The sequence below is a fragment of the Pelodiscus sinensis genome, chromosome 29, assembly GCF_049634645.1.
Source record: "Pelodiscus sinensis isolate JC-2024 chromosome 29, ASM4963464v1, whole genome shotgun sequence".
Classification (NCBI taxonomy): domain Eukaryota; kingdom Metazoa; phylum Chordata; order Testudines; family Trionychidae; genus Pelodiscus; species Pelodiscus sinensis.
In genome coordinates, this window is record NC_134739.1 from 9,772,477 (window position 1) to 9,799,518 (window position 27,042).

The 27,042-nt window shown below is 46.0% G+C and overlaps 1 protein-coding gene across 5 annotated transcripts in view; it reads left to right on the forward strand.

The window, feature by feature from the left end:
• Positions 1 to 27,042, forward strand: part of ACLY (ATP citrate lyase) — a 67,732-nt gene that overhangs the window by 2,133 nt on the left and 38,557 nt on the right. The window contains exons 1-4 of one of the 5 annotated variants that reach the window (XM_075911561.1): positions 5,639 to 5,823; positions 8,865 to 8,951; positions 22,036 to 22,207; positions 25,124 to 25,246. In XM_075911561.1, the coding sequence (XP_075767676.1) occupies positions 22,049 to 22,207; positions 25,124 to 25,246 (282 nt within the window). In that variant the 5' untranslated portion in view covers positions 5,639 to 5,823; positions 8,865 to 8,951; positions 22,036 to 22,048. Of the gene's footprint in view, positions 1 to 635; positions 797 to 5,611; positions 5,824 to 6,054; positions 6,262 to 8,864; positions 8,952 to 22,035; positions 22,208 to 25,123; positions 25,247 to 27,042 lie in introns of those variants that run through there. The other 4 variants (XM_075911562.1, XM_075911560.1, XM_075911564.1 and 1 more) reach the window with 4 other exon arrangements.

Sequence of the window (27,042 nt, forward strand, 5' to 3'; positions counted from 1 at the left end):
TATGAAGTGAGGAAATAAGTCTCTTTGATCTTGAGAGACTTAGGAGGCTTCATGAATGTGTGCAACACACTGACATCCCAATCCTGCAAGAAGAACGAGAAGGCAGATCCCTGCCTCTGTTCACATCTCATTGCAGGATCAGGGCCTCCGGGAAATGGTGCTTTAGAAGAGCAAAGTACTAGAGCACAAGTGGCCAACCTGAGGCTCCAGGGCCACATGCGGCTCTTCAGAAGTTAATATGCAGCTCCTTGCATAGGTACCAAATCCAGGGCTGGAGCTACTGGTACCAACTTATCACTAGGCCAGAGAGTGCTCACTGTTCAACCCACAGACCCTTTTCCCCCTAGGATCCTGCCACTCCACTGAGCCTTTCACACCCATCTTCCCCCCTCCAGTGTCTCCCACTGAGAAAGAGCTGATCACAGTGGGCAGGAGGAAAAGGAGAAGGAGGCACTGACCGATGGGGCTGCCAGTGGGTGGGATGTGCTGAGAGTGGTGGTGGGCAGAAGATCAGAGCTGGTGACATAGAACTGTTGCTCTTTGGTAATGTGCATTGGTAAATTCTGGCTCCTTCTCCGGTTTAGGTTGGCCACCCTGTACTAGTGCGTTGGGAATAACACGAGGATTTGCTTTAGTCACAGGCTAGAAATATCTGCCCCAAACAAGCAGAGAAGACCTGATGGATGCCACTGGGAGCTTGATCTAAAAGTGAGCACAGGACCGGGAATTAGAACTGCTGGATACTGTTCCTGACTCTGTGTTGTGGGGCCTGCCACTTCACCACTCCACTCCTCAGGTAGGTTTCCCATTTGGAAATGATACCCTGATCCACACTGTATAAAAGTGCCTGTAAATACAAAGAATTGGTGATCATTATAATTGTACTATGAAAAGACAGTTAAACCACATGAGGCCTGGTGATGGGGTTCCGTCCCAAAGTGTTGCCACAATTAGTGATTTCCTTCTACTACTACAAATAAAATTACATTTTATTTGGTGGCAGGTTAGCACCAATAAGCTGCATGGGAGAAGCACATTGTTGGAGGGCTGGCCAAAAAGCTGTTGTCCTGCCAAGATGGGGAGGACCTAGGAGAGTGGAAAGAGGAGTGGACATTGTGTGTGACAGCAGTGGTATGGTAGGAAAGTGTGGTAGGATAATAGGGTTGAGGATAGACTTATGTGTAGTGCTGGGGAGGAGCCGGTAATCATGGTACATGTAGGTACCAATGACATAGGCAAGGGTAGCAGAGACGTCCTGGCGGCCAAACTTAGGCTGCTAGGAGAGAAACTGAAATCCAGGACCTCTATGGTGGGATTCTCAGAAATTCTTTCAGTTCCACGCGCAGGGCCAGGTAGGCAGGAAGAGCTTCAGTCTCAATGCATGGATGAGACGATGGTGTAGGGAGGAGGGGTTTAGATTTATAAAGAACTGGGGAAACTTTTGGGAGAGGGGGAGCCTATATAGGAAGGATGGGCTCCACCTAAACCAAAGTGGATCCAGACTGCTGGCACTTAATATTAAAAAGGTCGCAGAGCAGTTTTTAAACTAAGAGATGGGGGAAAAGCTGATTGGTGCAGAGGAGCACGTGGATCAAACAGAGACGTCTCTTAGAGGAGAGTCTATTGATAGAGATTCTCTAGGTTTTAGTCAGGAGGAGAGGATGGAAGAGGATAAAGAATGGGCCAGATCAGACTAAAAACATTCACATAAAAAAGAATCTGACACATCAGAGAAGGGCAGACAAATAAACAGTGACAAGTTTTTAAAATGCTTGTACACAAATGCTAGAAGTCTAAAAAATAAGATAGGTGAACTAATGTGCCTGCTGTTAAAGGAGGCTACTGATAATAATAGGCATCACAGAAACCTGGTGAAATGAAGACAATCAATGGGACAGTCATTCCAGGGTACAAAATATATCGGAAGGACAGAACAGGTCATGTGGGTGTGGGAGTGGCACTACATATGAAAGAAAATTTAGAATCAAATGAAGTAAAAATCTTAAATGAATCAACATGTTCTATAGAATCTCTATGGATAGTAATTCCCGGCTCTAATAAGAATATAATTATCGACCACCTGACCATGACAGAAATAGTGACTATGAAATGCTAAGGGAGATTAGAGAGGCTATCAAAACAAAGAACTCAATAATAGTGGGGGATTTCAACTATCCCCATGTTGACTGGGTACACGTCACCTCAGGACGAGATGCAGAGACAAAACTTCTTGATACCTTAAACGATTGCTTCTTGGAGCAGCTGGTACAGGAACCCACAAGGGGAGAGGCAATTCTCAATTTAGTCCTGAGTGCCACGCAGGTTCTGGTCCAAGAGGTAACTATAACAGGACCGCTTGGAAATAGTGACCATAATATAATAACATTTAACATTCCTGTGGTGGGAAAAACACCTCAGAAGCCCAACACTGTGGCATTTAATTTCAAAAAGGAGAACTATGCAAAAATGAGGAGGTTAGTTAAACAGAAATTAAAAGGTACAGTGACTACAGTAAAATCCCTACAAGCTGCATGGACTCTTTTCAAAGACACCATAATAGAGGCCTAACTTAAATGTATACCCCAAATTAAAAGCATAGTAGAAGAACTGAAAAAGAGCCACCGTGGGTTGGTTTAACCATGTAAAAGAAGCAGTGAGAGATAAAAAGGCATCTTTTAAAAAGAGGAAGTCAAATCCTAGTGAGGTAAATAGAATGGAGCATAAACACTGCCAAATTAAGTATAAAAATGTAATCAGAAAAACCAAAAAGGAGTTTAAAGAACAGCTAGCCAAAAACTCAAACACTAATAATAAAATGTTTTTTAAGTATATCAGAAGCATGAAGCCTGCTAAACAACCAGTGGGACCCCTGGATGACAGAGATACAAAAGGAGCACGTAAAGATGATAAAGTCATTGTGGAGAAACTAAATAAATTCTTTGCTTCAGTCTTCACAGCTGAGGATGTTAGGGAGTTTCCCTAACCTGACCCGTCCTTTGTAGGTGACAAATCTGAGAACCTGTCACAGATTGAAGTGTCATTAGAGGAAGTTTCGGAATTAATTGATAAACTTAACAGTAACAAGTCACCAGGACCAGATGGCATTCGCCCAAGAGTTCTGAAAGAACTCAAATGTGAAATTGCGGAACTATTAACTATGGTTTGTAACCTATCCTTTAAATTAGCTTCTGTGCCCAATGACTGTAAGATAGCTAATGTAACACCGATATTTAAAAAGGGCTCTAGAGGCGATCCCGGCAATTACAGACCGGTAAGTCTAACGTCAGTACCAGGCAAATTAGTTGAAACAATAGTAAAGAATAAAATTCAGACATGTAGAAGAACATAATTTGTTGGGCAAAAGTCAACATGGCTTCTGTAAAGGGAAATCATGTCTTACTAATCTGTTAGAGTTCTTTGAAGGGGTCAACAAACGTGGACAAGAGGGATCCAGTAGATCTAGCGTATTTAAATTTCCAGAAAGCTTTGACAAGGTCCCTCACCAAAGGCTCTTACGTAAATTACGTTGTCATGAGATAACAGGGAAGATCCTTTCATGGACTGAGAACTGGTTAAAAGACAGGAAACAAAGGGTAGGAATCAATGGTAAATTTTCAGAATGGAGAGGGGTAACTTGTGGTGTTCCCCAAGGGTCAGTCATAGGACCAATCCTATTCAACTTATTCATAAATGATCTGGAGAAAAGGGTAAACAGTGAAGTGGCAAAGTTTGCAGATAATACTAAATTGTTCAAGATAGTTAAGACCAAAGCAGACTGTAAAGAACTTAAAAAAGATCTCACCAAACTAAGTGATTGGGCAACAAATGGCAAATTTAAATTTAATGTGGATAAATGTAAAGTAATGCACATTGGAAAGAATAACCCCAACTATACATATACTATGATGATATGCTAATGGGTGCTAATTTAGCTACAGCTTATCAGGAAAGAGATCTTTTAGTCATCATGGATAGTTCTCTGAAGAAATCCATGCAGTGTGCAGTGGCAGTGAAAAAAGCAAACAGGATGTTAGGAATTATTAAAAAAGAGAGAGAGAATAAGACAGAGAATATTGTATTGCCCTTATATAAATCCATGGTATGCCTACATCTTGAATACTGCATACAGATGTGGTCTCCTCATCTCAAAAAAGATATACTGGCATTAGAAAAGGTTCAAAGAAGGACAACTAAAATGATTAGGGGTTTGGAATGGGTCCTATATGAGGAGAGATTAAAGAGACTAGGACTTTTCAGCTTGGAAGAGAAGAGACTAAGGGGGGATATGATAGAGGTCTATAAAACCATAAGTGGTGTGGAGAAAGTGAATAAGGAAAAGTCATTTACTTGTTCCCATAATATAAGAACTAGAGGCCACCAAATGAAACTAATGGGCAGCATGTTTAAAACAAATAAAAGGAAGTTCTTCTTCACACAGTCAATCTGTGGAACTCCTTGCCTGAGGAGGTTGTGAAGGCTAGGACTATAACAGTGTTTAAAAGAGAACTAGATAACTTCCATGAATTTAAGTTCATGTAATGGCTGTTAGCCGTATGGGTAAGGAATGGTGTCCCTAGCTTCTGTTCATCAGAGGGTGGAGATGGATGGCAGGAGAGAGATTGCTTGATCAGTACCTTTTCAGTTCACTCCCTCTGGGACACCTGGCATTGGCCACTGTAGGCAGACAGGGTACTGAGCTGGATGGACCTTTGGTCTGACCCAGCGTGGCTGTTCTTATGACAGTGGCGTATAGGGAGTGGTCCAATTTATTGTTATTACAATCCTATCTATGGCACCCATCATGACAGTGTCACTACCTGGAATACTGACTATACTCCAGGGCAGGTTAAGAGGGTTAATTAATGTTGATAAAATTCTTTAAGAGCCTCAGATGAAAGGCACTAAGAAGGCTAAAGGATTATTATATTAGCCCCAAAGGAAAGGACATTTAATCTATTGGTAGATGGCTACAACATAATCAGTAGGATGCACAAGCAATTCTTTATTTATATAACTAGATAATATCTGCAGACTCAAGCATGCAGCGGTCAATGCAGGGTGTAACACAAAATCACTCTTGGCCATGCCACAATGCTTTTTTTTTTTTTTTTTTTTTTTGGAGCCCTTCTCCTGGCCGACCTCTTTCTAACACGTGCCCAGAGAACTCTCATCGCTTGCTTAACTCCTGTTTGCCAGTGGGCATGATTTAAGCAGGCCACTTAGTGTGCACAATGCAGTCCTTGGCTGTGACTGCATCGCCCTTTCCCCATCTCCGTTTGGCCTCTAAACAGCAACGAGGGCTCCAGCGACATTTGGAGCGGTCGATTTATAAAGCTGGGCAACGACACCCTGTCGCTCCCCCACCCTGCCAAGCCATGAGCAATGCACCAGCCCAGGGAGTTGCTCCAACCATCATCCTGCTACCCAAGGGATGACTCGAGTGGCTGTAATCTCCTTGCACGCCCTGCCTCTGATGCACAGGCGAGGGCAGCCTTCCCGGACTCTCCACCTCATTGCTCGGCTGCTGGCAAGCAGCGCCCAGCCCGAGTGGGCGGGGGCGGGGAGGGGGGGGGAAGAACTACAACTCCCACAAGCCTCTGCGAGCGACCCAGCCCATGGTGTGTTCTGCCTCCCGGAGCTAATCGGCCGCTGGCCCCCTGCTCGGGCCAGGGCACGTGGGGAGCGCGCGGCCCAATCCCGCGGCGGCGAGTGCATCTAGCCATATGAGCCGTGGGGCGGGCGCTGAACAAAAGGAGCCTGCGAGCCGCCGGGTGGCAGCCGGAGCGGGGCACGGGCCGGCCGCGGAGCAGCGCTTGCAGCGGGGTGAGTCCCCTGCCCGGCCGGGGCTGGCCCCTTTGCCACGCGCATTGCTGCGGGGCGGTGCAATGGGGGGGGGGCTCTTTTGGGAGAGGGGGGGCTGCAGGGGAAGGCGCAGAGATCCCGGCCAGCAGCCGGTCGTGGGTGGGGAGGGCCGCGCTCTGAGAGCTGCCCATGCGGGCTGTGCGCTTCCTCTCGCGCCGTGCTGCGCGGGGGCGGCTCTGGTTCCTGCTCCGGGAGGCGAGTGCGGCAGGAAAAGCTGACACGCCGCAGCCGGGGTGGGAGAGCCAGTGCTCCCTTGCCCCCGAGCGCGCAAAGTCCGTGGGAAAGGCCGCCCTTCTGTTCACACCCCCGCCGGGCCGGTAGCAATGGCAGCACCAGGTTGCAGAGCCGCTGGGGGCTGCTCCCTTGCTAGGGCCGACTCCATTGAAACACCTTCCTGCAGTAAGTTTTTGGCTTTAACGACGCTGTGCGAGGTGCCTGCCAGAAGCCGGGTTTCCTTATGGAGGCAAAGTCAGGCATGAGCAGTTAACTATGCAAGTCATTCTCCTTCGAGTTGATTTTACTTTGTTATGGTTGCCGGTGTGACAAATATTATGAACATCCAGGAGCTACAGACCTAGCCTGACACATTCTCAGCGATGTTTATTATGCCAATAAATCCAACCCCTAGATAACCCATTTTAATTTTTCCTTCCTTCTCTGGCATGTTTGCTTTCTCTGTCTGATTTAGCCTGTCACTGACTCACCTGTTGTCTCCTATAACTGACTTCTGAAATGCCTCTCAACATTTTCCCACTTAGCGAATTTTATTTCTTACTGAGTCTGGCAGCAAGTGGCGGTATGTGTATTCTGCCGTTAGTCATGTAAAACAGTACTGTTCTAAAAGAAAAATATCCAGTTTTCAAAAACCACAGTAAGACTTAGCTGCATCGACATCTTCAGAATGCTCCGAGCTTGCCCCAGGCTGGTATTTCTGCAAAACTAGGCATTGAGCTTAGATTCTCCTCCTTGAAATGCAGAAGAGTTTAAAGATAATTTAGTCCTGGCCCAACTATCCAGGAACTGAGATGCTTTGTAGAACTTAAGTGATCATGGCCTCTGGTTTTCTCTCTTCCCTGTTAGCTGCTTCCCCTCACTCATTCTTTCATGTTCTATTTTGGAAATTTGGCATGACAAAGGCAATTGGCCAAATAATAATCTAACTGCCAGATTATTCACAATTTACAATAATTTAATAATAATAATAATTAATAATTAATTTACAATAACTTTGTTTGTGGAGTCTCTGGTACTGTGATTCCAATCTTGATGCGACTGAATTAAGACATTTTTAATAGAGAGTTTAAATATCTTGGTGTTAGATGTGTTGACCTGTAGGCATTGTAGTCCTTGCTGTGTGAGCTGTGTGAGCTGTTTGAGCCTGGTGAGTTGCAAATCACATTTTCCTTTCTTGTGATCTCTCATTTTTCAGAGGGAGGGGAAGCAGGAAGTGGTGATGTTACATTGGATGTACTGGTACTTTACACTGGTCCCAGTGGCTTTTAGCCTGCTGTATGTTACAAAAGGCCCCCGAAGGAAGATTTCTGTGTGTTGCTAATATACGCAGGGTTTCTATAACACTGATGGTAACAGTTGAAGGTGGGAAGTGGTGTGACCTGAATATTGGGCTGGGAATCAGGAACTCCTGAATTCTGATTTCAGCTCTGTGGCCTTTGGGCAAGGCACTTCATCTCTCTGCCTGAGTTCCCTGATCTGTAAAACCAGGGGCAACATCCGTATCTGACCAGGGTTCTGAGAGCTTGGCTAAGAAGACATAATAAATGTACCAGCTTATTTCAGAGGTGCTGGGGCAAACACCCAAATAAAAGCCCAGATAAAGGGCTCTTGATTTCTTTGTTAGATCACAGAAGGGGTCTGCGCAAACCGGCTTCCCAAGTAGGGTCCCTGTGCTGTGGCAGTTCCTCAAGCCTGGATCCCGATACCCTTTGGGGTCTTATCCTCTCTTGTGTGTTTGCTGCGTTCTCGGGTGAAATGACGCAGTAGCCTACCTGATTGCTCGTCTCTACTGTGAGTGGAACCAAAGGCTTCAACCACTTCCCAAGCTCTCTTTTGCCTGCTTGTTTCAGCCGCCTCCTCTTCTTTTGGTGCTTTATAAAATTCTTTTGCTTTACACTTCACGTTTTTCTGCCTAAAACTGCATTTTTCATCTCCGAGTCCAAGCATTGAAGGCTGAAGTCCTGTTGCATGTTGAATACATTATCCCTTTCTCTTTTGCTTCACTTCTTTAATAGGGTAAGGAACTTATTCCTATCTGGCACATCCTAAATGTATTATTTATATCTCAGTAGTGCCTGCAATAGGCAAGCCCTGTACCAAACCCTCTCTTTGCTTAACCCCTCCCCAGCTGATGGTGTGCCTGATTCCTTGTGGCCATGGTATTTCTTTATTCTAACTCAAAATGAACCCTTGGTATAGGGACATGTTTCAGTTTTCTCCCAAGCAGAGGACTCCCAAGGACACGATTGGGGAGTTCTGCACAAACAGTGAGGCTAGAATATGGCTAATAACAGGTCAGTGCGCTGCCCAAACAATGCTTATTACACCCATCGCGGGAGGCAGGGTTGTACTATCTCTACACTATCATTTTTACAGCTGGGGAAAGATACAGAAGAGCTGGACCTCTAGAGTTGGGTTTAGAGCTCTCAGTTCTCTGCTCAGGACACTGGATCCGTTCCTGGCTCTCCCTTTTGTCAGCGTTCAGGTCTCTGTATTCTGTGGGAGACAGTTATGCCGGGGGGGGGCTTGTCTGCAACATGGCTGAGCAGAGCATACTTACTACCTGGCCTCTTGGGTTTTGACCCTGTTGTAGATAAATGGTGCTGGGATTTAGGATTTCATAACCTAAATAATCTAGATTTAGCTGACACCCAAGATGCTTGTATTTACTGTGTGGCATCTCCCTTGAACCTTTCTTAATGTCAGCATGTTAGGTCTTTCCAGAGAACCTAGTGACATCTCTAGAATTTGTTTTTTTCTCTCTCTAGCACCAGGAGTGTAAACCTTCCAGCTTCACTTTTTGAATTGTCCTTCCTCTCCCTTTAAGACCCTGCATGTGCTCTGACCAGAACTAGGTAAGTTGCTCCTAGAAGGATGCTGATGTGGCTTGCCTTGCCCCAGTAGGCTGTGATTATTATTTGTTGGTCTTGGCGTTAATGAATGACCGGGGAAGGAGGGTAGTCTTTAGCATGGTGGTTGATTCTCAAAAGAACAAACTTTTAGTAAGTAACTCTTGTCTACCAGCATCAGCGATGTTCAAGCGTGACTGCAGTTAGGTAGAATGGTTCTGAACAAAGCGTGACCTAGATATAAGTACACCGTGCTTTGCTTCCATGTAACTGAGAGCAAAATACCATGAACTCGAGTGGGAGCTGGACCTTAGATTGGTACGGAGTCTCATAGGAGCAGGGTCTTTAACCAGTCTCATTCCCATAGCTGCCCCTGCCCTTCCCCGAGTGAGAATACAGGTGATCATGTAACTAGGCGGTAAGGAGGCAAAAGGTTAATTGGTGAGGGCTGGAGCAACTCCCCGCTTGCTTGCTATGGGCAGGGGGCTGCCCCAGCCCTGTGGGGCCCACTGCGGACAGGGGCTGCTCTGGGCGTGTGGAGCAGCCTCTGTCTGTAGGGAGCCTGTGAACTTCACAGGCAGGGGCTGCTCCAGCTTGGCTGCAGTGGGTGGGTGGGGGGAGAGCTGTCCTCCCTCCCCCCCGCCTTAATTATCAGAGGGGCAGCCATGTTAGTCTGAATCGGCAAAAACAACGAGAAGTCCGGTGGCACCTTATAGACTAACAGGAGTAGGAGCTTTCGTGGGCAATGACCCACTTCGTCAGATGCATGTAGTGGAAATTCCAGAGGCAGGTATCAATATACAGGCATAAGAAAAGAAGTTCAATCAAGAGAAAGGTTAGAGATAATGAGGTCAATTCAGTCAGGGAAGATGAGGCCCCCTTCTAGCAGCGGATGTGGAGGTGTGAACACTGAGGGAGGAGAAACTGCTTTTGTAGTTGGCTAGCCATTCACAGTCTTTGTTTCATCCTAAACTGATAGTGTCAGATTTGCAGATGAATTGTAGCTCTGCCATTTCCCTTTAATTAGTTAGCCAATTAAATTCACATTTAACCAGTTAACTGATTGTGCAGAATTTTACATCATCTCATCTGAGGAAGTGGGTTTTGCCCACGAAAGCTCATGATACTATATGTATATTTTTGTTAGTCTCTAAGGTGCCACAGGGACTACTCGTCATTTCTGCTAGGAAGAGACCATCGAAATTGAGGAAGAACAAGAAATACCAAGTTGACGACTTACCTACATTAAAAAGCGCCTGTAAAGACTGAAGCAAGTGAGATGAAGCCCTTAACTTAGGGTACGTCTAGACTACATGCCTCTGTCGCCGGAGGTATGTAGATTAGGCTACCAGACATAGGAAAATTTACATGGCTGATCAGCTGTTTGTCAGCTCAGCGCGGCAGCCATGTAAATTTAAATGAAGCGGCGATTATTTAAATCGCCGCTTCATTTTCCTATGTCTGGTAGCCTAATCTACATGCCTCTGGCGACAGAGGCATGTAGTCTAGACGTACCCTCACTCTGTGCCTATGTCTATATCCACAGGGACTGTGTGCTGATGGCTCCCATGGAAAGCTTTGATCTCAGTATCCTGTATTTTTAGAGTGTTTGGAAGCAGCGCTGGCATGTAACCTAAAAGGAAGCTCCTGTGAGCTACTAAGGCTAAGTCTAAACTACACCCCTCTGTCGGCAGAGGGATGTAAATTAGACATATCGAAAGTGCAGATGAAGCGGGGATTTAAATATCCTGTGCTTCATTTGCATAATGGCAGCTGCCGTTTTATTCCAAAACGGTTTTTTTAGGAAAAACCTGGCAGTGTAGAAAGGGCATTTTCGACAGAAATACCCCATTTCGAAAGATCCTGTACTCCTGATAATATCCCGTTGTCATGCAAATGAAGCGCATGATATTTAAATCCCCACTTCATTTGCACTTTAGATACGTCTACTTTACATCCCTCTGCCGACAGAGGCGTGTAGTTTAGACCTAGCCTTAGATGAATAAACACTTTGCTCTATTTAGAGACGACAAAAAAATATTAATAATGTAATTGTTTAACCATCAAACATCTCAGCAGTTACACAGTTACATGTTCTGGGCTCTGCAATATAAGCGTACATGCTTCCAGAGAGGTGACTGAATGGCAAGCTCTCCAGCTTTATACTGGAGAGCTTTTAGTGTGGGGTGGCAGCCAGCTCCCTGGGAGCAGGGCTGGCAGTCGAAGCCAGTGCATGCCGGGAGGTGGCTTACACGCAGCAGCTCCCAGCTGCTGGTCCTTCTCCTGGGGAGCTGGCTGCCGTCCCATGCTGCAGGCTCTGATACAGAGTCAGCAGAGCAGAGCCAGCTGCCTGGGAGCAAGGTTGGGAGCCAGGGTGTAACCATAATGGAAACTGATAAGCGTATGCTTATCACTGAATCGTTCAGAGGGGTTACATTCTTACATCCCTAGCTCTATCGAGTGTGACTGCATATTTGATACCCAAGCAACAGCTCGATGTGTTCTTGGGAAACCAGGAGAGTAGTTAAGACATTTCTTGGCATGAAAAAGAGATGCAGATTTGGCCACAATAGTGAAGGTTTTTGGCTGCACCTATCCAGAGTTCAGATTATATCGATCGCTGGTTTTACAAACAAGATTCATAAACATGGTCCACAGCAGATCTGGCAGAATGTCTCTCTGCCAGTTGGAGGTTTGACGTCTCACTTCTGAAAAGCAAGAGGCCAGCTGAATGAATACAAGGCAGGCCCAGCATTGCTGACGGCAGCTTAGCGCAAAGGGGAGGATCATTGTTTGCTTTAGAATTGCTTTATTCCCATTCATATTGATTCAATCTGCCATCTGTTGCATTGAGGAGAGAGTTTAAAAGTTTCTCTCTGCTGGTTGTGCTAGGTAAACAGGATCTCTATCCAGGATCTAACAAGATACTGCCTGGTGCCCCTGCTTCTAAGAAGTGAGAAGGGAAATTGTTCTAAGAACAACACCTGATTATTTTCCCCATCCTCTTAAGCTTCAAAAACTGCTGTCCCCAGAGATCTGAACTGAGGATTAGACGAGACCCTTAATTCAAGAGTCATCTTAGTAGCTGCTCCTGAAAAGATACTAAGCCGAGTCTTTACTACCAGGAAGATCCACACTGTGGCAGTCCATCTTCTGGAGTTTGATTTAGCGGGTCTAGTAACAACTAGGGATAGAATCATAGAATAGTAGGACTGGAAGGGACCTCGAGAGGTCATTGAGTCCAGTCCCCTGCCCTCACGGCAGGACCCAGCTAGACCATCCCTGATAGACATGTATCTAACCTACTCTTAAATATCTCCAGAGATGGAGTATCCACAACCTCCCTGGGCAATTTATTCCAGTGTTTGACTACCCTGACAAGATGTTAAAATGAGTGTAATTTTGCTAACTGTATAACTGCTGAAAATTTCAGTGGTTACACAAGGGGCAGCAGCCAGCTCCCTGGGAGCTGGTGCATGCTGGGAACCTGCTTTTAAGCCAGCTCCCTGAATGTACTGGCTCTTGCCTGCTGCCCCGCGCTGCAGTAGCACAGGGTGGCAGGCAGCTCCCCAGAAGCCAATGTACTGCGAGAACCAGCTCCTGCCTCCTGCCCTGCTTCCGGTGAGCCAGCTCTACCAGAGGCAGGAGCACTGAATAGCAGCTGGCTCCTCAGGAGCAGGACAGGGAGCTGCATGTAGCCATCCATATGGGTAACCGATAAGCTCATGCTTATTGGCAGCTCGTTTACTAGGGATGTAAGAGTGTAGCTGTATAAAGACCCACTAAATCAAATGCTGAGTGGCCCTGTCGATGCAGGAACTCCTCAATTCATGAGGAGCAAGGGAAGTCGATGGGAACGTTTGCTCCCGTCAACCTCCAGCTGTGGAGACGGTGCTGATGATCGAATTAAGGTACGTTGACTCCAGTTACACAATAAATGTAGCTGAAGTTGCATATCTTAATTTGACCTTCCAGGTAAGTCTAGACAAGACTTCAGATGTTGTAGCTCTGTATTCATCAGTTATTGTAAGCTCATCTTGTTACCAACGTCAGTTTCACAGTGTTCCCAGAAATGGCAAACAGTGCCACATGGTGGCAAACTTTAATTTAAGAATTCTCAATAGATTCATTTTCCTAAACAAATCTGACCAGTTTTTACTTGAGGGAATAGTTCAGAGATCCTGCTTTGAAATCCCGAAACTGCTGAATCCTCTTTTCTTTCCCAGTCAAACAAACCTGAGTTCCAGGTGGTTTGACGTGTATGCTCTAAAAGAAACTAGTCGTTAAAATCCAGCGTCTCACTTGCTCTTAGTGGGTACGGCAGACCTCAGGGATCTTTTTACAGAAGTTGAGGGGGGGTCATACCCTGATTGCTTTATCTAAAATGCTCTTTCTGACTTCCTCCATGCTGTGCCATTCCATTAGGTGGTATTTTTGCCTTCAGCCAGTCCTCACCAACTCAAATTATAGGCATCTGTCAAGCTACAGCAGAGTCAGCATTCTGCCACTCAGACCTGTCTAGATTGTCATCCGCAGTATGAATATTTTTTTCTTCTCCCTTCTTAATATGCTTGACTGACTTTCCTGAGAACAAATCCTGCCAGCTGCTTTGATAGGAGAAATTTTTCTTGGCAGAGGGAAGTAAATATTTCCGAGCCCCAGAGAACATGGCTTCTTATGTCAGTTTCCTTTACCCTCTCTGGAGTTTCTAATGAGCATTGGGATGGCTATAAGGAAAGTGTCTATTTATGAAGTGGTAACACAATTTGAAATCTTATGGCAGTGGTCCCCAACCTTTTGGGGCTGCCGCATGGCCGGGGGTGGTGCCCGCGCATGCGCTGGGCGCCCGGGGCCCAGGACACAAGAAAGGCTTGGGCCGGCCCTGGTCACTAGGCGGGCGCAGATAAATGCCCCAGCGGGCGCCATGGCGCCCGCGGGCACCGTGTTGGGAACCACTGTCTTATGGTTTTCTAAACACAGTAACTGGCATTTTTGCAGGGAACCAGTGTCAGACCCTCACAGAGTTTAATGGAAAGCGTTTTGGAAGAGTCATGTTGAATTCTGTTTAGCAGCTGGCCCTGCAAAGAGGTCGGGGTAGCTTATTCTCTTACCAAATAATATGTGCATGTCCACCCCCAAATGTTTAATTTCTTCTGACAGTTGGAAGGGATAAGAATTATGGCGTAGCCAGGGATTTCTCTGGAAGTAGCTAATACAAGCAGTTTCAGAGACAGGTGCAAAACCGTGATGAACAATTCTGGAATAAATTGTCCCTAGTGGAAGTTTCTTCCTCAATCCCATTGGCTAATGATTGGTTGCAGGTTTATCAACCCTCCGGCTTCACGGTTTGAACCAATCTATAAGAGCATATGGCCTTCCGAACACAACCGTAGGTTCTCATTTTCCATATAAATGTTGTGTCCTCTTTGAATGCTGCTAGGTTTTTTGGTGGAAAATAAATGTTAGGTTGTTTATGGGCTGAGTTTGGAGCCTCATGCCCAACCGAGTGGCATTTCTGTCTGTCCGTAACACAGTGATTTTTGAACCAGGTGTCTGATCAATTCCACCATTTCAGGGACTGTTCTAAGCTTCGGGGAACAGATGAGCCCTGTTAGTTTTGGTGAAAATCGGAAGACAGGAGGAGAGACGTGAGGAGCCTCTGGTATCTAGCTAAGCAGAGCAGTTTGAACCTCTTCTCTAGGAGAGGGGAAGGAGGAGAATAGAAATGCACACAGAGCCCCTGGCATTGGAGGAGATGGAGGGCATGCAGAGTCCCTGATGATGGAGGAGAAAGGGAGAACATTGTCTGCAGGGAGGGAAATTGGCAGAGCCCCAGTGCGTAGCAGAGAGGGGAATGGAGAGCACAAAGATGCAGCCCTGATGGGCCAAGGGAAAGGAAACACCCTAAGCCCCTGGCATTAGAGGGAGGGGTGGGAGATTACAGGGAATCCCTGAAATGGAGGGGCATGGCAACATGGCTCTCAGGAAGCTTGTGGGGAATGGAAGAAGCAATAGCAAGAAGTCCCTGGTATGAGCAGTGAACTTGGCCTGCAGAGTCAACAAAACGCGCAGCCTTCTAGTTATTCATCTTGAATTTGACCTTCCTAAAAGTGTAGGCCAGTATGGTCACCGGGATTTTCCTTGTTTTCTATCTAGTTGCCTCTTGGGGCAGAGTCCTCCCTGTCCAAACACCTCCACAGCTGCATCCAGGGCTGGGTTTACGGACTTTGTCTGGGTCAGCTGATTAATGATTGCCTCCTTTTTTGGGCAGGAGGTTGGTGCTTTCTGGGCCACTGAATCCAGTTCTGTGGCCACAGTTGTAACCCTAGTATTATGCCCTTACTGCCGACAACACAGTGAATTTAAACATCTTCTGGGTTTGTATTTGAGTGTTCTATGCTGAAAGATTATTCAACACCTGGTGTCTCCCCGCCCCACTCCAAAATGAATCTGTGGCAGGGTGTGAAAACAGAGCTAGAATCTTGTCCCCGAATCCATTCCAAACTGTCATTAAAACCCCTCCCACCCCTCCAGCGTGAGTTGGGGACTGAGGATGTATTCTGGCATATCGAGGTTATTCTGAGGCACAGTGTGAAGTTTGGGAACAGGGGATGTCTTGAGTTTTTCCTGTGGTTGATTTGTGATGTTACTTGTGACCTCTTGATACATCAGGGAGCAGCTTGATTTCTCCTGAGATGCTCTCTGGCCCTTCCTGTCACTTTCTTCAGCACAACTTGATACTATTTAGTGGATGTGACCAGCATAGATAGAGGAATGGAGCACCAAGGGGGGCAACAACTCACCAGAGTCGAGTAGGTAGACTATGCTCTTCAGAAAGCATGAAAACTCCTCGGCCCTCTCCAGTTTAATCTTTTTGCCTTTCTGATGTTGATATTTTTATGATGCTCCTTGAAAAGCTGTTGGGTTTTACCCCTTAGTAGATAATGCTGCTGCTTTCAAAGCAGGCCCGCAAAACAATTTTTGCTGCAGGTAGACTGTTCTTTTGCAAAGTCTCTGTAAACACAGCAAGAGCTATTCAAGGCACGTGTGAAGGTGGATTCTGTGAGAAATCAATGTCTCATAAAATAAATTATGATGATGTAATTCTTACTATTGCGCTTTACCCATCAGAAAATGCAGGGTACTTGGCTTTCGTTCGGCTGAGCTCTCTGTTGGCGCATACCTAGGAGCTAAGTATCATCTAGACATTTCAAATACATTTCCATGGCATATTCTGAAGTTGTCTGGACCAATCGCTCTCCTTCACTCTGTTGTCTCCCATTCAACAGGGAACAGACTGTGCTTCCTCCATTCTCCATTCAGTGTGGGATGGGAGGGTTTCTGATAATGAAATAACTGAATGCTAACAGTAGCAGTAGCCCTTTGTGAAGTGCCTGCATAGCATGGCTAGAATGGCTTGTTAGTCAGCCAAAGAGCATTGTGGATTAGAAAGCGAACAGGGTCACCAACTTTATCCCATGCCTCACGTGAGTTGAGGAATGTTGCTAAGGTCATGGCAGCCAGTGTAGGGGTCTGCATACATACATGTAGCTTGCAGGATTGCAACCTAATGCTACAAAAAGACACTAATTTGATTTGATCAGGAAAGTTACAACAATGTGTTGTCAACAAGCAAATGGGCAGGCGGAAGGAGTGACGGTGGGGCTTATGGGTGTTCCAGAGACTTTATATTTGTTCTTTTTTCCCCAGAGGTGCTGAGCACCTACAATTCCATATAGTAGGGAGGCTTTCGGTGCTTAAAATGAGCCTGTGAGGCTTTGAGGTCTGACTGACTTAATTATTGGAAAACTGCAAGGTCTTGTTGCTGCAAATATTACATGCACCTCACTTAACAGTTTGTGCTTTTACTCTGTTTGCTAAAGAACAGGCACAAGCAATTAACCAGGTCTGCTCTGATTGTCTTGCTGACAGATGGAGACCTGTACTCCGTGCACAGAACAGGCATCTGCTGATGCCTTGTGGAAATTTTTTCTGCTGACCATTGTGCAGAACATTTCTGCAGATAGTAGCACATTTTCATTTTTCTCACTATCCCACGGTCCTGGGAACAGTGGACTCTGTGCTGCTGAAGAGCTAAACTATGATGGAGTCCTACCTCTCTCTCTGACACATGCCAGTTTTATTACTGAGACACACTTGAATGAAGGCAGGATCTTTGCTGCTTTTAATATTTTAGCTGCTTCCACTGTCATAATTCTTTGGCCTCACCATTCTTGCCTTAGCAGCTATGACGTCATAAAGTCTGGAGGACGAGGTCAGGTGAGGAACAAGCAGCAGGAACAGCCGAATGAATCGGGAATAAAAAATGTGTTAAGTCTTTGATGAGGGACTTTGTGTCATAATCTATAACAGCAGCATTCTCGTCTTTTTATCAGAGGATCAAAGCATTTTGCATACCCCAGGTCTAGCAACTGCTCTGTGGATTAGGTAGTTTTTTCTCTGGTTTTACATATTTCATTAGGGGAGCAGGAGGATAAGAACAGACACAGGAAGCCTCTGATCATGAAGAGTCCCGAAGTCACACAGAAGCAATGCCAGAATAGGAGCCAGGGACCTTGATTTCTAGTCCCTTGTTCTAACCACTAGATAATACTGCCCTCCCAGAGGTAGGAATGGAACCTAGGAGTACTGACCCCTAGTCATCTGTATGATTGGGTGGGTGGGTGTGTTGGTGTTGGTAGGGCCTTTTGTTGTTTAATTTTTGTGTCCTGTAGTGCTTTGCAGATCTGAACTGTTATTCCAGAGCTTTAGAAAGAACCCCAAATGCAAGATCTTTAATTAGCTCTCTAAAATACATAAGAAATGGCTTTGTCATACTTAGTATCTTAATGCAATGAAGCGCAACACGGGTTTTCTTTGAGGCTGTCCTTTGGCATACTTTAAAGCAGGCAGCTGATGGATTTCTTTAGGGATATAGGGGCCAAGGGCATTGTAGCTTTTTATCAGACACGATAAAAGATACATGTGTCTTGGGAGCTCCCCCAAGTTCCCGGAAAGAGCATCACTTAAAAGCAAGTTCAACCAGGCAGTAGTAAATCATTCTGGGAAGGAATTCACTTGCTTTTCTGGCTCTACCTGTCCAAAACAATCTGTCACCGTGACTTTGTACTCAGGAAAGTGACTGTGTAAAGATGACCTGATGAGATTCCATCTCTTTTTTGCTAATGACAGTTCAAATTAACTCAGCTTGCAAATCATCATAGAATCCTTCTAACTGTTGGTGCTGCCAACTCCAGCTGGTTCCCAATGGCCCAACTGTTCTTTCTGCTTCTTTTAGCTTCCTTGCTAATCAAGGTTCTGCAATCAAATCAGCTCTGGCGCTCAGTTCGGTGCAAAACAGAATCCAGCTTGCTCTCTCAAAGCTCTGTGGCATCTGTAGGGCTAAGAAGGGCAGAAAACTTCTCGACAGTTGACTCAGTGGATTGGACTCTGTAGGGAGCAAAGAGGATGGTGGTCATCTTTCTAGCCGTAATCCCCACACTTGAAAAGCTCTGATAGAAGTACTTTGCCATCTTCTTTTCAGTGTATCCAGACATCCTACTGATACTCTGTGGATATTCCTTCTCCTCAAAATGGCCTTATATTGTGCTTCTGTTGTTTCACCACTGTTCAATCAAGCCTCTTGTTCCTTCAAAGCAGTGGTTTTCAACCTGTGATCTGCAGACCTCCAGGTTCCCCCTGACTAAGATTTCCAAAGGGGTTGTACTTCATCAAGGTTCACAAATGGAAAAAAAGCTTGGAAACTGCTGCATTAAAGGAACCTGGTGCTGCAGCTCTCCCAGCTGTGTGGCTGAGTAGCTCTAGCGTTACATAGGTATTGACACAACTCAGTTTGTAGCCACATCTGGAGACAACCCACTGGAGCAATGAAGCAGGCCTTCCACATCCTGAAATGTTAGTTTCAAGCTAATCCATTGGCATAAGCATATCCACTTACCTATTACCTGCCCCCACCTGCTCTTAGTAGTATTAAGATAATGTTACTGTGGGTTTTTTGTTTGTTGTTTTGTATCCTGCTGTCACCTGATTGCAGCTGTATTTCCTCTCCCTCTACAGGCTGTTGCTAAATCAGCCATAACTAGGGACATCTGATTGAAACTCTAGCTTGCTGCTCCAGCTATTGCAGGATGACTGTATAGAGACCACGGCTGAGTGTGCACTCTAGTAACTGCCAAATATGCATAGCACTGAGGGACCACCACAATTCCACCCTAAACAACAATGGTACTGTTTAGGAAAGTCTCCCACTAAGCAAACAGAGCTAACTTTAATCTATCTGATTCATCAGTCAGCAAATGTATTGTACATTGATTCAGGGGTAACCCTGGTAGGACAGATTCCATTGTGTGTGCTGTAGCCTAGCCAGAAAGTAGTCTGGTCTTAAGTCTTGGGCTGCACTTTTGCATTCAGCCAATGCAGCAGTACAGCTACGCACGTCCATGAGCACTTTGAATGTCTGCGTGGTTCTCCTGGGTTAGCATGTTAGAGTCCAGATTTGTTTGGAGAATGCTGTGGGACTCTCATCCGTTTCTCCACAGAGAGCGAATTCCTTCCTTTAATGTAAAACACTACCCCTGAGGAGGGGAAGGTCATTATTTATAATCCATAATTATTACCAGTCATGGGCCTAGCATAGGCCTCTGTCACAGATGAGAAACTGCCCACCTCGGTACAGGCTGTTGTTAATCAGGAGGCTATCACAAAAAACAGCAACAGCAGAACCTATTCTCTGCATTTGTTTAAACTGCTTCCCTTTATGGACTGCTGTGTGCTATTTAGCCCTGTCCTGCGATGGGATTGCCACTTGTGTCTTTGACAAGCCTTATTTGTATGCTTCTGTGGCCGGACTGGTGGCTGAGGGTTTGTTTGCGGTTTTATTTTTGTGCTCTTCTACTCCTCACTGCTGACCTTTTTTTTAGGGTGGTTCTTGGTTCACAATAATTAGAAGAGAAACACGTATGTCTCCTTTTTCCCCCACAAAATAAATGGTAAATGAAAGTGCTTTGCTTGTGTAAACCCTATCACTTACGGCCATCCCTGACTGTGCAAAGGAAAGTCCTGCTAAGGCAAATAGCTGAAAGGGCACTGTTGTTATGACCAGAAATCCATGAGTTGTTGGTTATGCCAGTTCCCCAATGGGCTAACCACTTAGGAAAAAATAGAAAAAATTGAGCCATTTGTTAACCTCTGCGGGTCACAAGCTTTTGAACTGGTGTCCGTCACAAGGAAGTGGGTTTAGTAGAATGAGAATTTGTATTATAAGGATTTACTATTTACTTGTAGCAGCAGTAAACATTTCTGTGCCATTTATAACTAACGCTTTTTGGTACTTTGATGTTGCAAATCCAAGAATAAAGTTCTTCATGTTGGGGTCTTTAAAGGAGCAAATTCCCTGCTGGCCATCCCTTGGCAGGGGAAAGGAATCTAAGAATTTCCAGCACCTGTCTTAATCCCCTTCCAGAATTCTAATAACATCTAGTTTCCTTCCATGTAGGAAACTAGATGCTATTTAGCAACTAGTCTACATGCTGCTGGGCTGCTCTCAGGCCACATGCACTAGAAAAATAAAGTGAGGTGGTGTAAACAAGGGGTTTCAGGAGAAAAACACAACGCAGGGTTTTGCCCTGTTCGGATACAAGCATTTGATTAGTAATTCCTAAAACATTAAGAATCATAACTTTGGTAGAGGTCCTATCAGGAGGGAATGATGGAAACCTACCATGCATTGGAAAAAAAGTAGTGGGGTGAAGGAGGCATTTCTTTCATACTGCCTTCCTGCCATTCGGAAACAGCCTAATGGCTGGGAGAAAAGTGGCAAGAATGTTGGAGACAGATCCTGTGATGAAACACCCTGGGTACCTGTGGGGTTTTTTTTTTAAACAAGAGTTTGTCTATACAGTAACTCTGAGTTCCACCTCCAGAATTAATTTAAAACCGAGTCCTGTACAGAGCAGTCAAAGGACAGTTCGAGAGAGAGCAGATAGCTGCAGCTGTGTGTCTGTGTCCAGCTCAGGCAGGCATCAAGTCTTTACCTCCTTCACGTATGTTTCCTGCAAGTATTTCTTGAAGATGGCTGGGTTCTTCCAGAGTTCGGTCACCTGTGTTCGGGGGGCTTTCAAAGTTCGGCTCTCCCAACAGGCTCTGAATGGACGACAGGATTGTCCAGACATTGTAGAATACAGCCCGCTTGTCCTGGAGGCTGTCCAGGCAGATGTACCTGCATGTCCGTGTTGGAATGGTAGCAGGGGGTGAGGCATTTGACAGTGGGGGCATTGTAGGGATACCCATTGGGAAACTCCAGGGAAAGCTTGTATTTCAGGTCCTCATACAGCGCCCCGGCAGTGCCATTGATGGTCCCAATCCATTTGAAGAGATTGTCCGTCTTGGGGAAGGCAGAAATTCCTTTTTTCACCAGCCATCGTTCGCATCATCAGCTCCTGCTGCAGCCGGTTCCCTAGGGAGCTACAGGCAGTGCTGCTGCTGCTGGGCTGAATCCCCTTGCAGGCGGTGCGGTGGCAGGATTCATGTTCTGCAAGGACCTGTAGTTGTGGGCAGGTTGCACTGCCTGTAGGAGTGATGAGGCACGGACCTGACACCTCATCTGCGGTGAAAGTTCTTTCAGTGCAGAGTTTGGTGGCTCTTCAGTCTTGCTGTAAGGCCCCTTTCTCTGGGAGGGGGTGGAAAATGGAAAGGGTGTTAGGAGTTGTTGGATGGGGTGAAGTTTTGATCAACGGCGACTTGATTAACACAACTGTGTAGGGTTTTTTTGGAATGGCAGGCCGGAGCTTGGCGCTCTGGATAGCGCTCGGGTTGAGAAGTAGCTCTGCTTCACCTGGCCTCATTGAACCTGAGGGATGAAATGCCTGTGCAAATCTAAGTGTCTCCGTCTCTAGCTGTGTTGATCCTCTGATGAGAGAGACCAGGTGGGTGAGCTAGTGTCTTATTAAACTAGCTGCTGTTGGTGGAAGAGACAGGCTTTCGTACTTCACAGAGCTCTTCCTCTGGTCTAGAGGAAATAAGATATTACATCACCCACGTTGTGTGTCTTTTTTTTCTTCTCCCCCCATAGGTACTAGCTAGCCATGTCCGCTAAAGCTATCTCCGAGCAGACAGGGAAGGAGTTCCTGTACAAATACATCTGCACAGCCTCAGCTATTCAGAACCGCTTCAAGTATGCCAGAGTGACATCAGACACAGACTGGGATCGGCTGATCCAGGATCACCCCTGGCTCCTGACTGAGGTGAGCACAATGACTTGTCCTTCTGCAGTGCCGCTCGCTGGAGGATCTCTGAGTATTTTGCAAACACTAGCCTGTACATCGCTCTCCCAGTGAGGTGGGCAGCTGGAGTGGGAGGTTAGAAGATCTGTCTTCAAGGTCACTCAGTAAGTCTGACAGCTGGGTCTAGAGCTCCTGTCTGTGGACTGCTAATCCCTTGCTCTTGCATCTAAATTGTTCTCTAGTATGACTGCTGCCAAGATGGCAGTAAGGCAGAGCATTGCACGCAGGTTCTCTAGAGGTGATGCAGTGGCAGCCTGCATTGTAAAACTCTGCACTTTGACTGTGCTGTTGCGAAGCGTCGTTCTTGATAAGATCCATGCCAGGAAATAAGGGGGGGAACGCTCCCAACAGGGCAGTGGAGCACCGAGAACTAATAAATGTGACTTCAGTGATGCTGGGTGTCAGAAGAGCCTGACCCTGGTGTTGGTTTGAGGGCTTGAATGACTGCTACTAAACAAACAAAAAAGTCAGCAGACCTATAATCTTGACGAGATGGGCCCACACTAGCAAAAAACTTGAAGGTGAGTAGTCACCTAGCTCCTACGCTCTAGGGATGTAAGTGAGTAATCGACTAGTATCAGAGGCAGCAGTGGGGAGGGAAACGGGAGCCGACTTAAAAGCTGATTTTCCCCTCTCCCCCCCCCCCCCAGCACCGTCTCTCTTGTGCACCTGTCCCCTCCTGCTGCAGCTGCCTCTATTGCTAGGGTTGCCAGGTGTTCGGTATTCAACTGGACAGTACGGTTTTGGGGCCCTCTGTCCAGTTTAAAAAGAATTCAGAAAATACCGGACATGTGTAATGTCCGGTATTTTCTGGTTTTCCAGCTGGGCACCCGACGGAAGCCTGGTGAGGGCGGGGGGAGTGACTGGGAGGCGGGGCGCAATCAGCGCTGGGAGCCTCTGGTTGCGTCTGACGTAGGAGTGATGCCTTGGGGAGGAAGAGAAGCCCGGTCTGTGCTCCTGAGCGCTGTTCAAGCACGTTATGGAGCCATAGCCGGACTCCTCGTGTTTCGCCGGGACCGTGCACGGGACAGACAGTGCTGTGGGATCTGCATGTGCCTGGGTCAGTCCCGCTCTCTGCTGGCCGATTCTTCCCCCGCTACCCCAGCCAGCCCCCCTGCTCCCAGCCAGGCATGGAGTAGTGAGCACCTCATCAAGTTCCTTTCTCTGTTTGGCTCACATGGCTCCTTTCCAGATATTAATTACTTTCAGCTACTGGTTTGCAGAACATGTTCCATATTCATTTTCTTGTTGATTGATAGCACCTGTACAATAACTAATTAAATACTCACTGCTTAACTGTGTGAGTCAGCTGCTGGAAAATAGCAGCAGCATCTCTGAGGGATTTTCAGGAATCCTAAAGCAACTATGGGCAGCATCTATCCTTTCGTTGGGGTTGTTTGTTGAATTTCAGAAATGTCTGTGGATTTGCGGTCTTTGCCCTGCAAAGGGACACTGCTATCTCTGTTACAAGCTGCAGTGCTTTGTCATTGCTCTGTACCAGTGGCTCTCAACCTTTCCAGATTACTGTATCCTTTTCAGATCACTGATTTGTCTTGTGTGCCCTCAAGTTACACCTCACTTAAAAGCTGCTTGTTTACAAAATCAGACCTAAAATTCAAAATATCATAGTGCTTTTTTACTGAAAAATTGCGTACTTTCCATTTATGCCATATAATTATAAAATCAATTGGAATACAAATATTTTACTTTTATTTCAGTGTGTATGGAGCAGAATGTACAAGTGATTGTATGAATTTTGTTTGTACAGGGCTTTTTATGTAGCCTGTGATAAAACTAGGCAAATATCTAGATGAGTTGATGTACCCCCAGAAGATCTCTGGGATACATGTCACCCTGGTTGAGAACCACTGCTGTGTACCATAGATCACTGAAGCTATGTTCTGTACTGGGAGGCACAGCAGGGGTCTGACATTGAGCTATTGTTCTCAATTCAACTGAAATGTGATACCCGCCTTATCCCTGGCATAAGCAAATCTCATATGCAGAGTTTGTGGTGACAGTGAAGAAAAGAGTCATATTGGTGAGAAGTCAGATTGCATTTGCTTGCTTCTCTGGCATGCCGTATTTCTACTTTAGTAGCAATTTCTCCTTTATAAGCCTCTGCTCACCAGGGAAGCTTTAGTTAATGGTGCATTTTGCCGAAGAAGCAGTTTGCAAAACCACACGGTGAACGCTGTTCAGTGTGGATTCTCTGGGAAGGAGAACAGCTAAACATATCTTCTTTTGATAATCTCATTATAATCACAGCGGCACGCTCAAGTTTCATTCAAGGATCCAAAAGCACTCAACAAATTATATCCCTACACCCACTACTGACATATAACAACTCTGCAATGAATAAAAGACAGCTTTTAACCGCACAAAGCAACAAACTATATCAGTTCAAGACAGGGAGTTAGGATGAGTCCTGGTTCTAAATGAAACAAGGGAAATCTTTTAGAATGTTACCACCCATTTGGAATTTAGTCCCGTTAAGTGTCTGACCGCAAACTCTTTGGAGTATTTTTGGGATCATGTTAATTTGGCTCATAACATAGTTGTGCAAATATGAGCCAAAATCCACATCAGTTTTCACTGCAAACCTGGAGGCTTCATCTGACTCTGTCCCTTGTGTCCACCTCCACCAGATTCCGCACTTCCCTGTACTGCGGCTGAATTTTAGCCCCAGCATTTGCCTAATAACCAATTCTGTGTTGGGTGCCATCCAGTAGGTTAAACACATTCTTCTCCCAGGACACTTGCTACAGAGAATTTACTTAATTTCAAACTCGGTTTAATTATCTGCGGAGAATGTCTGATTCACCCAGAGTTTCTGATTCTGCTTTATCCTTCCACCCCTTGTGCCTGATGGTTTAGCGCTTGGTGGTGAAGCCGGATCAGCTAATAAAACGTCGTGGGAAGCTTGGATTAGTTGGCGTTAATCTTGACCTGAATCAGGTGAAGGCTTGGCTCAAACCACGTCTGGGACAAGAAACAACGGTAAGTCCCGAGCATTTTGGCCCAGGTTCTAATGGTAGGTGCACCAGTGAAGTGGTGAAAAGTCACTTGTCTTGCTCTGATCCTTTCATGCTATAAACTGCTTTAGTGGGCTTTGTAAGTGTGTATGTGCCAATTGCATGTTCCAAGGAAAGACAGAGAATATTCATTGAAGTGATGTTGATGTAAAACCAAGTGAGAAGAGAATCTGGCCTGTATGCATCTACTGTTGACCATTGAGCACCATTTGGTAGCCTACTGATGGTACAGTTCAGTCGATTCACTACCCGTTATTTATGTCTATGTCAGTAGAAGAGTGTGGTGAATTCCTACTGGATCCTTGAGTCATTCGAATTCTGTCCCCACGTAGCAGCTACAACTAGTATCTTCAAGAGCCAGCACTGCCTCCTGTTGGGGAAAGTTTCATCTTACTGGTGCCCAAAGTAGCTATAACAGGACTGGTCTAAAAGCAAAGCCATCAACTCATCCTTTCGTTGTTGCCAGACAGTGCATTAATCACTGTGTTTTGGCTGACAATGGAGTTTTATTCCAGTCCTCGTTTTAACTGGGATGCTTGTCTTGTAACTTTCATTCTCCTGGGAACACTCTGATAATGATAAAGACACCAGCTATCTCAGCCTCCACATCTTAGCAGTTGATGGAGTTGTGCTGCCTGGAGATTGCCAAGGCCTTGTAATTATTATGACTGATAGGCAGCTGGTGCTCTCACTGAGATGCACTTTGGGGACAGCAAAACCTGTCCTAAAAGATATTGTGAAATGGGGCAGGCATGTCCTGTGGGGCTGCCCCTGGGGAAACGAGGTGTTGACATAACTGCTGAAGCGAATGCAGTAGCCATGTCTGAATGAGTGGGCTCTGTGTGGCCTCATGACCCAGTATTTCTCTCTCACTCCCGTTTTCTTAAATGTGTTGAGCCTTTCAAGGTGCAAAATAAATAAATATATAATTCAAAGTAAAAATCCTTTTAAAAAGGGATTAAATCAGACCAAACATTTTGTTACCATAAAACAGGCCTTTCAGAAACCTGATTAATTATTCTCTCTTCATATACATTGCTCCCTCTCTGATGCACAAAGTAATGTGGAGGACTTGAGAAAGTGGGGGATGATAGCACTGGTAGACTGAGGCAGATTAGGCCAGTTTTAACCCAGGGTTTTGCAAGCTGTCTTACATCGCTCTGCCAGTGATCCTCCCGTCTGTCCTGCAGCCTGCTGACCTCCCGGTCTCGGGAGCAGGAGCTGATCACTTCACTTTGCACCTGGTTTGGGGATTTGCACCACTGTCTGCTATTAAAGAACCCACCAAATTCATTTTACGTGATGAGCAGAGATGGCACTTGAAATGATACTTCCATGTGTGTGAACTGTGAACCAGGTGTGCCTGCTAGATCTCCCACTCCCTTCCATGATCACTAGTATTTATAACCTCCAGCGTGAGCCTCGGGGTCAAGTCTGCTTGTCCCGGCCTGGATTTGAGGCATGGTTCCTCCCAAGCCTGCTTTTCTGGGCTGATGTGGGGATATCTCATGGGTGTTGACTGCAGCCTGCCCTGTCTGAGCCCAGCCTCTCAGCTGGTGCCTGCGGCTGGGCAAATGGATCGCAGCCTCTGGTGGTTTTTGCTGTTCATCTGAGGCCAAGGCAGTTCCGGTGCCTTGGTGTGCCCTTGCCTGGGGCTGACAGCTCACATCAGTCTGAGGCAACAAAACCTGGCTGTTCATCCAATGACAGCCCTTTAGAAAATCAGCCATTAACTATGTCCAATGAGAAAATGTGGGTCCT